At 40.4% G+C, this 15,326-nt stretch overlaps 1 protein-coding gene across 8 annotated transcripts in view; it reads left to right on the top strand.

Annotated features, from left to right (window-relative positions):
- The window catches only part of rbm47 (RNA binding motif protein 47), a 24,747-nt gene extending 10,635 nt beyond the window's left edge, over positions 1-14,112 (top strand). For 3 of the 8 annotated variants that reach the window (XM_027032163.2, XM_027032164.2, XM_027032165.2), the window contains exons 2-6: positions 4,639-5,362; positions 5,697-6,177; positions 7,672-7,878; positions 8,886-9,079; positions 9,800-14,112. In XM_027032163.2, the coding sequence (XP_026887964.1) occupies positions 4,670-5,362; positions 5,697-6,177; positions 7,672-7,878; positions 8,886-9,079; positions 9,800-10,048 (1,824 nt within the window). In that variant the 5' untranslated portion in view covers positions 4,639-4,669 and the 3' untranslated portion in view covers positions 10,049-14,112. The remainder of the gene's footprint in view (positions 1-4,638; positions 5,363-5,696; positions 6,178-7,671; positions 7,879-8,885; positions 9,080-9,799) is intronic. The other 5 variants (XM_027032169.2, XM_027032170.2, XM_027032167.2 and 2 more) reach the window with 5 other exon arrangements.
- Positions 14,113-15,326: the final 1,214 nt, after the last annotated feature.

Here is a 15,326-nt window from a genome sequence, read left to right as displayed (position 1 = left end):
TAAACCACCTGATTAGATGTCAGCATCAGGATGAACTTTGACCTTCAAAGAGAGTTAATCAAAACCCAAGTGACAACAGACCCAGCACACACACATGCACGCACCCCTCATCTACTGCCCTTTGATCCTGTAAACCTGCCACATCCTACCCCACCCCCATTCCATCACTTACTGAGTGCACTGAGGTGTGTGTGTGTGTGGGTGGGTGGGGGGTCTTTTCTATACCCTCTTAACTGTTCTATACAATATGTTGTTTGTTCTGATGTCAAGACAAATAATGCTTACAATCTGTGTGTGTGTGTGTGTGTGTGTGTGTGTGTGTGTGTGTATTTATAAGAATTTTACCGGACACACATGTATACACACCAAGTGTAGTTATGTAAACAAAAAAAAATGTATTTGGCACCTCAGTGAATAAATGGAAAAACTTTACAACCACACTACCTGCACATGTATAAGCTCTCTCAAACAGACAGACACACACACAAACACACACACACACACACACACACACACTCACACCTGTGAAATATCAGTTTTTTATTTTGCATATCCATTATTTTATCCATACTGGTCCAGCTCTGGTAAGCAGTTTGACAACCGCTCATACATCGCTGTGTGTGTGTGTGTGTGTGTGTGTGTGTGTGTGTGTGTGTGTGTGTGTGTGTGTGTGCGTGTGCGCGCGCGCATCTACACGCACATGCAAATGTGGTTTTTTTTGTATGTGTTCTTCCACTTAAGAGCTAATAGGCAAACACAGGAGCATAGATGCCTTTGTACCATGGTTTGTGTGTGTGTGTGTGTGGGGGGGTGTACTTGTGTTTATCTTTAGCTCAGGAGTCAGAAAAAGACAAAACACAAGACTCTGTATTATTAGCATGATTTCATCCAGGATACTGTATCCTGTCTCTTTGACTCCCTTTCATAACCAAATGGAAACATACATTACTTTCACATCATTGTTCTTAAGAGTCTTTCTCCACGCATGTGTGTTTTATTTCCTCTCTTCCAAGTTTCAAGTTTCAAGTTTCAAGTTTGGTTTATTTGTCACATACATAGTCATACACAGTACAACACGCAGTGAAATGGTGGAGAGTGCTCTGTCCAAACTGAGGAAGAGAACCAGGGGTGCATAGAGAAAAAAAAATATATACAGATAAATATATATATTCTATGTATGTACAAAATATATTAATAATGTATGTACAATATATATGTATATTATGATTATATACACAATGTACAATGTATATGGTCGAGTATATATGTACACAATCTACAGAATGTACAGATCCATTGTATAGTACCATATCTACAGTTGTTGTAACAGGTTAATTGAGTATAAATCTAAATCTATATATACAGATGTATATACATCTGTATATACATTCCCTCCCTATCAGCAGTATTCTTCAGGAGGGCTAAACAAGCACTGTTCTACACTTTCATCTATGTGTTCTTTTACTACCAGCTGTGGCCCAGGCCCTGTGCAGACATGCTCCCCTTGTATGTGCTGAGTGTGGTCTTCTCCTGCAATAAGTCAAAGGCCAGATCCTTTTGTCAATCAATGTCTCAGATAAGGGCAAACCACACCACACAGGTACACTGGGCCATAAACTCATTAACACATCAAACCTGCCAGTGCACCAGTCTTTAGCTTCTCTAACATGAACTGCCTTTTACAGGGCTCACAATAAAATGGTATTGACTGTGTGCATCAGTTACTAAAGCTCATATGATTGCTCATATGACACTGTTATAAAGATCAGCCATCACACACACACACAAAAATACACAATTTGTCTCTGATCTCAGGACTGTGTGTATATGGGGAGGAAGAGGATGTAAGGACTGGATGAGATGAAATATTTTTTCCAGTTGACAAGAATGTGCTGTATTTATTTTTTTGGTGGCTCATGTTACTGTGTGTGTGTGTGTGTGTGTGTGTGTGTGTGTGTGTGTGTGTGTGTGTGTGTGTGTGTGTGTGTGTGTTTGCGCGCATGCGTATGTGTTCACGTTCAAGTAGGCAGTGATTTGTGTGAGTTAATCATCCACCTGCTGCAGCCTCAGGTTTCCCTTGTGTGCGCACAGATACACACGCAAACAGCGCACTCAAACACACACACAGTCACACAAACATAGAAACACAAAAACACATAAAGGTCAACTTTTGCCAAACAGATACCATGAGAAATAGAAGCTGCATGTTGGCTGGAAAATTATCAAACCTCTCTCTCTATCTCACTCTTTCTCCCTTTCTTTCTCTTTCTCTCTCTCATGTTTGCATGTTTGCTCACACTTTCATTCTTTCCCCCATACAGATTTTCACTTCCAGCTGTTCCCAGCACCTCTTAACAGAACAAGGACCATCACAGTTTCAGTTCCAGAAAACAGACATATACATATGCTTTTAGATGCACACACACACACACAATGTCTGGCCCTCTACTTAGCATTTCTGTTAGACACTCCCCCTTAACTTTACCCTTGCACAACCTCTGGCAGAGTTCCATTATTTCTTTTCCCTTCTATTCTCCTACCTATTTTCTGCTGAGTCGTGATTCATTCTGTCTGTCCCCTCCCCTACCGGTTTCCAAAATCATTACCCCTCTCTCTTTTTCTCTCTCAATTTTTTTTCTTTCACTAAAATCAACACACAAACACCAGATTCTAGAACCTGGTTTTACAAATTCTATACATTAACTCCTCTCATGTCAAACATATGACCTAATAGAAACACCTTTTTGTGATTGCTGTAGTATCTTAATTTTCTGAACAGTTTCATGGCATTTTTCTCATTTACTTCAACTCTGGTAGTAGAGGGTCAAGTGTACTATACTATAATATTGATAGTAAACGGTTGTGCAGGATTTAGGACTGGAAAGTGGTCACATTTATTCAGTAGTCTCAAAGATTGGGATTATGATTGGTCTGTCCACCTGTCTCTTGGGTTTCTGATTGGTCAGTGTCTTTCTTATTCTTCCTGTTTCTGCTTGGTCTTGAGCCAAATACTGATTGTCTGTGTGTGTGTGTGTGTGTGTGTGTGTGTGTGTGTGTGTGTGTGTGTGTGTGTGTGTGTGTGTGTGTGTGTGTGTGTGTGTGTAGGAGGAAGTGAGCAAGGTTTGGTTTAGTTCTGCTGAGTTGTCTGTTATTCAGTCATCTCACTCAGTCACATGCTTTCACAGTCAAACTCTTGGAACAAGCCATGAAACTTACAGGTACTGTGTGTGTGTGTGTGTGTGTGTGTGTGTGGTGTGGTGTGGGGTTGTAAACTTGCTACCTAAAGAGATTACCTATGACCTTTGCACTTTTCCTTCTATAATGTGTTCTTGACCTGGGATTTTTTTGGGGGGGAAGGTATTATTGTTTTCAGCTGTTAAGATGAATGTACATGGTTTTCACTCTTGCTTTTTTTTAAAAAATCTAATTTTAGGTTGTTCATGTATTTGTGAATGTGTGTGTGTGTGTGTGTGTGTGTGTGTGTGTGTGTGTGTGTGTGTGTGTGTGTGTGTGTGAGAGAGAGAGAGAGAGAGAGAGAGAGAGAGAGAGAGAGAGAGAGAGATTGATTATGTGTCTAATGTGTTCCACATAAAGCTGTGTGTGGCTTGCTGGGTCAACCCGCTGCGCATATATAACCATGGAGTGATCACTAAGCAACCTAACCCTCACACACAGTGTGGGGATCAAAGTCCAGCTAACTGCCTGTACTCAGTTTCAGGTTTGGTCAAGTCAAAAGGAAACAACTGCAAATAAACACAACACTCCTCAAACTACTGCTTGAGGTTGTTTAATTGTTTTGCAATTTTCTTTCTTGGAATGACCGCATAGGCAAGCCTACACAAAGCTGTTCAGAAACTTTGACAGATATATTTGAAAGATAACAGTTCATTGCTGAGCTATTGCATTTTTTGTGTGTGGTCCTTTTTTTTGCTGGTCTGGATCTGTATGATGTGTTGAGTGAAATCTGAACTGAAAGATCTGAGATTTTTTTTTCCATTCTGAAGAATGTAGATCCACACAGCTTAGAGGGCATTAATAGGCTGTTTTAGGTGGAGAACAGGATTTGTTTTTTGCTGTGGGTTTTTTTTTGTTTTTGTTTTTGTTTTTGAGGTATGATGTGTGTGTGTGTGTGTGTGTGTGTGTGTGTGTGTGTGTGTGTGTGTGTGTGTGTGTGTGTGTGTGTGTGTGTGTGTCGGTGGGTAGATGAGAAGGGTGGGAGGACTGTGTCAGTTTGAGATATACAAGTCTAAATTACAGGCCTGCTCATCAGTTGTTGATTAGCAAAGCTGTTTTGCTAGTGTGAAATTAGTGAGGAAACAGCAACTGTTTGATTTTCAGTGATCATGTTGCTGATATTACATACCTTGATCATATCTCAGTGATCATGTTGCTATTACATATACAAACATTTCCACGGCTTTGTCATACCTAGCCTCAAATATTTAGTTAACTAAATCGCCCTCTTCTGGTAGAAAAGGTAAACTTTACTTGATTTGCCTTTTCCTCCAATAAACATTCAAGTGGTCCACCTAGCTACAGTATATAGAATAATTATGTTTATCTCTCCACAGTCCATAAAATTGTACAAGTTTCAGTAATTATTATAAATCTGATCAAATGCTTATTTTCTTTCATCAGACTCCAAATCTGATTGGAAGCTTGTGTCAGAATGACAGCAGAAGATTCCGCATCTGCAGTCACCATGAGTAACTCTAGCCCCTCCTCCATTTCTAAGCCAGCCTCCAGTCATCCAGTCCAGCATGGCTCAATCCCAGAGGGTGTGGCTGGAGCCCCTAACGAAGCCTCACTATTGGCCCTGATGGAGCGGACAGGCTACAGGATGGTGCAAGAGAACGGACAGCGAAAATATGGCCCTCCCCCTGGCTGGCAAGGCCCGTCCCCTCCGCGGGGCTGCGAGATCTTCGTAGGGAAGATCCCACGCGACGTCTATGAAGACGAGCTAGTGCCGGTGTTTGAGGGTGTCGGGTGCATCTACGAGATGCGCCTGATGATGGACTTCGACGGGAAGAACCGTGGCTACGCCTTCGTCATGTACACACAGAAGCATGAGGCCAAGCGAGCTGTGCGAGAACTGAACAATTATGAAGTGCGGCCAGGACGCCTGCTGGGCGTGTGCTCCAGTGTGGACAACTGCCGCCTGTTTATTGGTGGCATCCCCAAGACCAAGAAACGGGAGGAGATCCTTGAGGAGGTCTCCAAGGTAACAGAAGGGGTGCTGGATGTGATTGTGTACGCAAGTGCGGCGGACAAGATGAAGAACCGTGGCTTCGCTTTTGTGGAGTATGAGTCCCATCGCGCTGCAGCCATGGCCAGGAGGAAGCTGATGCCCGGGAGAATTCAGGTTAGACACCCAAATGTGCTCGCTGATCGAGGCCCACGGACAGTACATGTCCGGAATCTCCAATTAGGAAACTCTCAAATGAACTAAGTGTCATTAACCTCTTAAACTCAAGGCTGATCATTTAGTTATTAACTTAGTTATATTATTCAACACTGAAACTAATATGAAAGGTATGTAAATGCTACTAAGGGGAACGTGAGTATGGTCCTATCAGTGGGTTTTTTGAGTCTAAGTGATTAATTCATTGGGCCAGGTATGTCCTTGGTAAAATAGCTTTAAACTATCACTGTGTTTTCATGATCCTGACCTTTGGCCAACTTTTATGCACACCCAGCTCTGGGGTCACCAGATTGCAGTGGACTGGGCGGAGCCGGAAATCGATGTGGATGAGGACGTCATGGAGACGGTGAAGATCCTGTACGTACGTAACCTGATGATCGAGACAAGCGAGGAGACACTGCGGCAGACGTTCAGCCAGTTCAGCCCGGGCTGCGTGGAGCGTGTGAAGAAAATCCGCGATTATGCCTTTGTGCACTTCACCAGCCGCGAAGATGCCGTGGTTGCCATGGAGCACCTGAATGGTACCGAGATTGAGGGCTCATGCATCGAGGTGACGTTGGCCAAGCCTGTGGACAAGGAGCAGTACACCCGCTATCAGAAGGCATCCAAAGGGGCGGTGGCTACAGCGGCAATCCTGGCCAGCAGCGAGGGCACACAGCAGAACTACGTGTACCAGTGCGACCCCTACACACTGACCTACTACGGTTACCCCTACAACACTCTCATTGGCCCCAACCGTGACTACTTCATCAAAGGTTGGGGATATTTGTCTTACTTTCCTTTGTAGCTTAGGTCAGGGTTTGCTGGGGGTGGTGACCATCAGGATGACTAATATATAAATGTTTTAAAACATCTAAAAATCATATTCTCAATACAACCTCAGTTCCATTTAAATGATAATCACCCTGAATGACTTGTAGACATTGGTAACACTTTGGTAATGTCTCAAATATCATAACTGTCAAAGGCTCTTACTGTTGTTGAGCTTCCTGTCTATGGCAGCATGATTCCACTTATACTATTTCAGCCTAAATTAGCATGAAATTGAATTTGTGAACAAAGGATCAGAACAGTCACTAGATCCAGCTACCAAAATCTCCACTTCCTTTGAAGATCCCCTTCAAAAATCAAGAGTTTGAGCTGATTAATGTTTATGACTGTGGCACTGGGTTCCATATTATTTCTCTTATAATCTTCTCATAGGCACCAAATATACATATTATATATTAAGTGATGGTAATCTTTTTTACCTTGAATTTATAGTCAAATTTCTTGTCAAAAAAGAGGGGCATATAAATAAAGTGGAAAAACTGGCAAATACAATGGCAAAACCCCCCCAAATGCTAAGATTGTTAATAATGAATGCAAGCTGGCAGGCTACAGTTAACATTATCCAAACTGGAATAACTGGACCATACTAACTTTCATCCATTTTTAGCCATGTTAGCAATTTTGGGTTCACCTTTTTGGGTAATCCTTTATTGCTATGGAAACAAGGCTGATTGAGTATATTTGGTTTCAGACTGCTCTGGGTCAGGGAGCTAAGGAGCAGCTAAGATCTGGAGACAGTATGAACATGAAATTGGTCCTCTGGGGCAAATCTATGTTGTTCAAGAATGATCTAACCTGAATCAGAAATTCGTGAGGCTTGTGATTTTTGGTTGGCAGCTATTGTTTCAGATTGATCTTTTTTGTTTGCCATGTTGAACAAAGAGAGTTGATTTCACAGCCTAGCTTGTTTCATTAATCTTTTGTACACATTGGCCATTTTTCACAGGAATGAAAGAAACCACTCCCATATTATGAGACTTCCTCACTTAACACATATTTAACTACCCCTACTACACCTCCCACTGTTATAGACCCATAGAACCTACACAAATTTGTTAATGAACACTTAACACTATATAACTACATGTAAAGATTATATATGAGCAAAATGATCATAGTTACCCTACTCAGTTTATATAGATTTATAAATATAGTGATGTATGAATAGGTCTATTGTGAGGAGGAAAAAATGAAAATCAATTCCCGAGTGGCTTTTTAAGCAAATCTTTTTGGCTGGTTGTGATTAAATCTTTTGAAAGGGAGAATGTGGATAAACAACACATGTTCCAGACATGCACGGTCTGCCTATATCTTGCAGGATATCACACAGCTGCCATATACAAAAAACACGATCCATCCAACTCCCTCCATCTGCCAGTGTCTGAAGAGTGCCCCCTCCCTGTCATTTGTATTTCAAGCAGGTACTGTAAGAGGCCGTGGTCGTGCTGGGGCCGGTAACAGGGGCCCAGGGCCCCGCGGCTCATACCTTGGTGGTTACTCAGCTGGCCGGGGCATTTACAGCCGCTACCATGAAGGAAAGACCAAGCAGCCGGACAAACCATACGAGCTCATGCCTAGTCTGGAGCTGGCAGCTGTTAACCCAGTGGGCATTAAGCCTGCCACAAGTCAGTGTGAAAGTCACACAGCTACATCCACCCACAGTGTTAAACACAGCTACATCCAGCCACACCCATATGCACTACTCAGCTGGGCTCAGTTACAGGGGACAGGCATTGCTGCAGTTCTCTCAATGAAAAAGTTAATTTTGTTTTCTTTGAATTCAAGATAACTTGAAAACTCTTCAATACCAAAACACAAAGTACAGCAGTTTGACTGTATGAAAAAGAGAGAACTTCTCTGGTTCTTCTGCCCCCTACTGGACTGGAGCTGTGTAGAAAAACACTACCACTTCCCCTTTTCTGTGATATTGCTGCCTGCTTCATAACATATGCTTCCTTACTATATGCACTACTGATTTTCTTCCATTTTTCAAAAGCTTGTCCATTCTGCTCAAAGAACTTTTTAATATATAACTATACTATGTTGGAGAATTGTGGCGATTGTTTGGACAAGGGGGTCTTTAATCACTTATTCTTCTACTGTGAAATCAGCAGACCTATTGCCTTCAGTTTGAGCTGTTTGATCCCTCAGAGGCCTGATCTCAGATCAGTGAACTTCTCTAACTCCTGATAGGAATATAGTGACATCAGCTAAACCCCCTTAACCTAAATCTGATTTAACTGAAAGAATGAAAAGTCTTTTTGTCCATGGAAACAATGAAAAACCTTGTGTGTTTGCATGAGTGTGAGATTGGTGGTGTTACTGTTAAGCCACGTCACCTGCCATAACTGAGAAAAGGTTATGTATGTTTGAATCCTTCCCCCTTTTCTTTCATTCTTGTGTTCTTTCTCTTGGTTCATTGGTTCCTCTCACACACACTGAGTAGTTTCTTTTCTTAGGTATTCCTATGCTTTTGTATTATATAGTGTCTAGTTTGAATGTAACTTTACACATAAGTAACGCTCACAAAGACATATTTTGCATTATGTGACAATATAATGCTTCATTTTACTTTATGGTTATAAAATTAAATTGTGTGTGCATTTGTGAATGTGTGTGCGTGCACATGCAGTGACCCTGCCTGCTATAGGTGCGCAGTACCCTGCTGTATTTTCTGCTGCACCTGCTGCTACCAAACTGGTGGAGGAAGGAAAGGTGCACCCGGTGGAGCACCTGATCAACCCCCTGGCCCTTCAGCATGACCCCGCTTCTGCGACCGCCACTGCTGCCGTCATACCCACAGTCTCCACGCCGCCACCTTTTCAGGTACTACAGTGGAACTACACTGGAACTACTGCAAAAGCATTAAAGGATTAATGGACCTTTTTTGATTAATTATTGCATTATAAGCTGTGGTTCATCCAAAGTATTCATGCATGTGTGTACTTAGGTAATACATAAAGTAATTAAATCCACAATTAACTATACCACTGACAGCTTGGTATCAGCCATGCAGCCTTTGTCTAGTGGGCACTAGTGGGCATTCTCATGCAAGGGTAGGCTGGCAGCAGATTTGTATTTACCTGGTCATGCAGCTACATTTTAAAAAGAATAAAACCCAACATGAAGTAGCATTTAGCCTGAGTAGGTTATATTCTTTTGAATCTAAAAAAAAAATGTAAATGATGATCTCAAATTCCTGGCATTGACTCCAAAGCCATGAAAACAACTTTCCATGCCACTGCATTCCTGGCACCACTTATTTGCATATAGCTCAACTCAACTTCTACCTGTCAAGCAGATCACCCTTATCACCCTGTCAGTAATTGATATGCTGCCTGCCACCAGCACCACTAGCTGCCATTGTATTTAAATGACCTCCAGCTACCTCACTGCTTTTGCAGAGCATGAATTCAGGTCCTATACCTCAATGCCTCAGCTCTTTTTGCTGTAACAACCTGTAAGAGAACAATATTTCCTCCCTCCCTCTCTCCATCTCTCACTGCCCACTCTCCCTCTTTCCTTCTAATCCTCTCTTCCGCTCAGGGTCGCCCCATGACCCCACTATACGCCGTGGCTCACGGTGTCCAGAGGATCCCGGCAGCGGCAGCTGGCCTGTACGGTGCCGCTGGCTACGTGCCCATCGCCACACACGCCAACACTGCTGCCCTGGCGGCGCTGCAGAAGAACGCAGCTGTGGCAGCTGCCTATGGAGGTTACAGCAGCTATGTCCCCCAGGCCTTCCCCACCACTACCTTCCAGATGCCAATTCATGATGTCTACCAGACCTACTGAGGCCAATGGCTCAATGCCAGACCTACTGACCTGAAACACCACCCGAAAACTGTAGCGCTGTGACTAACCATGACACCTTCAAGCCCACTGCCTGCCCAAAACATCAAAAAGTACTGAAGACCTATTAGCGCTATTGATCCAAAAAACAAAACAGACTAAACCTGCAGTTACCCAGGACATTGATCTCATGTTCCCAAACAACCCAGAGGTTTTAGCAACATTTTTGAGGTTCACTAGACCTACTCACCTACTAACACAGGGCATACCTAGGATATAACCCTAAAAATATCCTAGACTAACCTTAAGATTGGATTGGCCTGCCACGAACTACTGACCTAGCTCATCAAGCACAAGAACATTAGATCCGAATGACCTAGCCTACAAGTGACTATTCACAGTGTGGCCTACTGATATCAGTGTGTGCGCTCATTTGGTTCTTTCTGGTTCTTGTTCCATTTATAATACCTACTCTAAGCAGTCTCATCTCAAGTCCCTAAAATATAACTATGTCAAGCACACCCCTTCATCCCCTAATTTAATCAGTCAAAGCTCCAAGTTTCACTACTTCTGTGGTTCCTCACTACGTCTTTGGTTCAGCAAGGCACCCAACTTTCTCTTTTGTGATTAATCTGGACTAATGTTGCATATGTTGAGCACTAAGTCTAGGTCTTGAATAGTTTGTTCTCTCTGGTTTTCTTCTAGATATCTGAAATATAGAAAACCCTGTCCCTGTAAAACAAAATAGCACGAAGGGATTCATGTGAAATTCTGAGATTCCTTTATAAGTATCATTTGATATGGAAAATATCTCAGTGCTTAAAGAGGCGGAATCAAACCTGGCCAAATTAGTGCTAGGTTCTGTATACTCCAGATAATACCAAAAATCCCTGAAACATTTTTGAACCTGCAGGGCCAAGAGGAGTACCCCCATCACTCCTCCAGTGTCACTCAAATGGCAAAAAGAATACAGAAGGAACCTTGTTGTATTTATAAAACTCAAATGCAGCATATTTAATTTCTCCTTTTACTCTTTTTTTCTGGAATAAGCAAAAAATGCTGAAAAAAAATCTTAAAACGCACAAAAAGAAGTAAAAAATTCTACAGCTGCTCAGCAGAAACCTATACAACCACTGAAGAAAGACAATTTAAAGTATTCTATGACAGCAATGTATTTTATTTTTAATATTCAAACAGGATTCTGAATGTTGTTTCTTGAAGACAATATCATCTACTATCTACTAGGTTGTCTGAGTTCAAGTTTGAATAATAATACCTGAATATTAACTTTAAACATCTTTCATTCTTTATGGTGTATTTGTTGTTTAATTCTTTTAAAGCTCACTGAATAGTTCACTATTGTTCAAAGGTTTTGAGATTGTTGTTTATTGTATGAATTTTTGATGCTTGAAACTTGTATAACTGTAAGAGACAAAAAATGGAACACAGTATACATACATATGCACACAATCCACAGCAGAGATTTATTACGCATATTATCTCTCAGAAACAGTGAAATACCTCCATCAGAATAGTATTTTAAGATGCAAGTTCTTACCACTTACAGGTGGATTCATGCAGATGGAGCATTTGTATTGTTCAGGCTTCAGAGGATCTGAGAAATAACATACACATACCTGTTGGCCCAAATTGACATTTTGTATTTGTGGAGTGGCTTTTCCATGATGATGTGAATGTACTGATCAGACTGAAGAAATATATCATAATGTGTGTGTGTGCATGTTGTTTTTTGTTTGTTTGTTTTCTTTTTGTTGTTGTTGTGGGGTTTTTTTGGGGGGGGGTTAAAGCTTTTTTTAACTTTCATAAGGTGGTAATTAATAGATGTCATTTTGTGCCACTTGGTTTCAATTAGATCTAGGCTACCAACTGACCATGGCCAATCTATTCCTTGTCTGTGTATTCTTTGTGTTTTAGACCAATTAGGAATAATACCCCATTTCGGTTTCCAAATTTAGACCATTCTGTTTATCAAGAAAACAACTATTTTTAAAAAGTGCCATGGAACTGAATTTTATTGGCTCATAAAAAAACACTTATTGCCCATTTGATAGCAAAATGTTTATATTATGTATTTACTTCCTTGCATTAGCATTTTTAAAGTTTTTTTGTGTGTATTTTCTGAGAACAAATATATGTAACAAGTATAGTTTTTTTTTTCTTTCTTTTCTTTATCATAATGCATTCTGCATTTGGGTGACCGTCCACAGCTTTAATTTTTTAATGTGTTTGACATTTTTTGTCTTTGACACTCCATATGGTACAGTGTATGGTAAATACCTTTGAGGTTGCAGTGAGGTGCACTTATAATAGAATGCAAGAAATGTTTTACGCGTTTAAACACAATTAAAATATATGTGTGCTATTAGTTTGTGGTGTTTGCATGCGAGTGTGTGTCCTGAACTAATGAACAGGCACTTTTACATTTTCAGAGGTATTTTATTAATAGTCTTGTCCCCTGGAATAAATGGGACCAAACTGGAACCAGGGAGGCCTGAGCTATTTAGAGTTTTTACCTTTCAGACATTTTCTTTGACTACTGTGATCATGGTTAAGGCCTCTCTACAACTGCTGTATGTCACCACTATGCCTCCTTTAGTGCTGCCCATGTTAAGACTTTGTCCTGCAGGTGGCACTATCAAGTAACTGTACCCCAGAGTGAGTGAGTATCACTGAAGGCTATTGTCTGGTCAATGAATGTGTGAGTATATACTTGGGATTATACTGCAGGGGCATCCCCTTTTAATTCAATAGTGCCTTTTCTCCCCAGTGGTCAAAAACTTTCTTGTGCAACTGTTAGATGGCCTTATGATAGCTTTTTATTTTATCTGTGTCTGTTTTCAAAGCATTTATAAACCAGTAGATGATTATAAAAATTCAGTGTCTAAATTTAGACAGCTGAATGACCACTTCATTATGTATTCTTAATGACTGTGTTATGTCACAATTGTACCATCCCTGTGAATTGCAAAGAGTAGCACTGGCAGAGGTGGCTTCATTCCTCTGTACCTGTCCTATCTCTCCTCTTCTTTCCATAGACAAGGTGAAGGATTTGTCTGCATTACTGATATATTGTGCTTTGTTATTTTTTGTGGAAGGGGGGCATGAGTCTTAGATTTTTTTTTTCTTGTCAATTTTTGTTTGGTTGGTTGGTTTTTGCTTTGGCTTATTATCATTGCAGCAGATGATGAGTATAACCTGTGTAGTAAGACTGAGCAACATTTGTGTGGGAGTGGGGCACCTTAAGGCTCAGTCCACAGCCAGAGCAAAGACACTCGCATAAGATCAGACAGTAATGCTAAAAAGTGCTAAATGAATGCATGTGCATACACAGATTCAACACACCTCTCATTACTGTTTAGCTCATTACTCATTAGGTTTGTAGAATTTCTCTGTTATCCCAAAGTGTCTGCATACACATGAGAATATGAGGAGTATTCTGATAGCATGTGAGCTGGACCTTAAGAAACCCTGCATCTCCAGTAGGGTCTTTATTGCCTCTGTTAGAGTCTTTTATTATGACAAAAACAGTCAGGATATATTTAATATATACATTGCAATGTTTTGTGTATGAAGTAAGAAGAAATGCTATAATATATTTGAAGTGAACATTTTTTTCTTCCTTTATATGCACCTTGTTTAGAGAGTTAAATGTTTTGCCAAAGTGTTTGATAGTGTGTGAAGAGGTATAGAAAATGTTTTTATTTGTGGATTTTTTTTGCAGATGTACTGGATACAGAGGCCAGTTTTAAATGATTGCTGACCCCAAGGGGTCACAAATCCACTGAAAACAATTTCCTTCCTATCGCGATCATTTCATTAACACTACATATGTAGGTTTTTAACTTTTTTCTTGCTACTTCAAACTAAACGAACAAGATGTTGATGGCTGCAGAGATTTTAGATCTTGCCAAAACTATTTCTGTCCCTTTATAGATCTTTTTAAGAACTGTTTTCTATCATGCAATATTTGTAAAAGGCTTTTCCTGCAATATTCTAGGCTATTTATATAGCAGTTCAGTAGATAAATAAAGCATTTTCAAAAATTGGATGGATTCTGTGGGGTTTGTTCCCTCCTGTTTGGCCTTTTTCATACTCTTCTCATTCTATGATATATTCTCATGTTACATTATATGCAGCAAATTACTGTCCTGTTGGAGATCACTTGCAAACTGGGACATGGTGAAGATGTCAGCAGCTTCTGTAGCCTAACATGGCTGTGCATTCTAGAGTTCAGAGTGGGCTTTCCATTGGTGGAGTTGTTAATCTCAGAGTCTTCAACCACATCTGAAATGTAACAATCTCCAGAAGCAGCAAGTGAAAACCAATGAAAAAGATGACAAATAGTTAAACCAAAAAGACTCATTGAAGAGATTGAAGAGGGAATTGGGTTGGTTAAAACATTTACTGAAAAGCTATAGTGGCATAATGGTAAATTTAAGTTGAATATAAGTTAATTTCAAAATAGGTATAAAGTTTAAATGCAGTAGAGGTACAAGCTGAATCGTGAAATTCCACTTTTTTAACAGAGAGATAACAACCACATGGTGGCAGTATAGTACTTTGCTTCTATGTGAAGCATACCACAAATAAAGTGATACCTTTTAATTGGTGTGTAAATTGGTGAGTAGGGGAGTATGAAAACAAGAGCATTTATTAATTCAGTTTCTAAAGAAGACAGTCTGTGACTTGTATTTTGTGTCCTTGTATTGTTGGTTTGTTGGTTTCAGTTATAATATGTGGTTGGAATTCTGCTTACTGCTGCATTCATGTCTGCTATTATATTGTCTTGTGGTAGCAATAAGTCAGGGAGGTCTTGACCAGTGACTATCAGCAGGTCAGATATAGCTTAGTCATATTTATGTGTTTTATCATTAACTCCACAGTTTCCTACAAGATTCAAATCTAGCCAAAGAATATGTGTAAAAGGATATGAGTATTTAATGCAGACTCCCAGCTGCAATTTAGCTTCAATATTATATTACCTACTCTATAAGAGAAAATAAGTGTAGGGACTTTGAATTTTAGCCTTTCAAAAATATATAACTTAGAAGGCAGTGTAGGCAAGTAGTTGAGGAAGAAAGAGAGGGTATTAATATACTTCAGAAAGAGTTGAAGGGTAAGTTGGCAGTACTGAGGAGAGCAGAGGTCTTGAGATGAAGGAGGACCAAGTAGGCGCATGCTAGGGCAGCATTCTTTAGGAATCCATTTAAGTTTGTAAAGACCTTATTTAGTAATGAGAAATTTAGAAGACTAAAATTAG

This window comes from Electrophorus electricus, chromosome 9, assembly GCF_013358815.1.
Source record: "Electrophorus electricus isolate fEleEle1 chromosome 9, fEleEle1.pri, whole genome shotgun sequence".
Classification (NCBI taxonomy): domain Eukaryota; kingdom Metazoa; phylum Chordata; class Actinopteri; order Gymnotiformes; family Gymnotidae; genus Electrophorus; species Electrophorus electricus.
The sequence above is the reverse complement of the archived record's forward strand: the minus strand, read 5'-3'. Positions and strand labels throughout refer to the sequence as shown.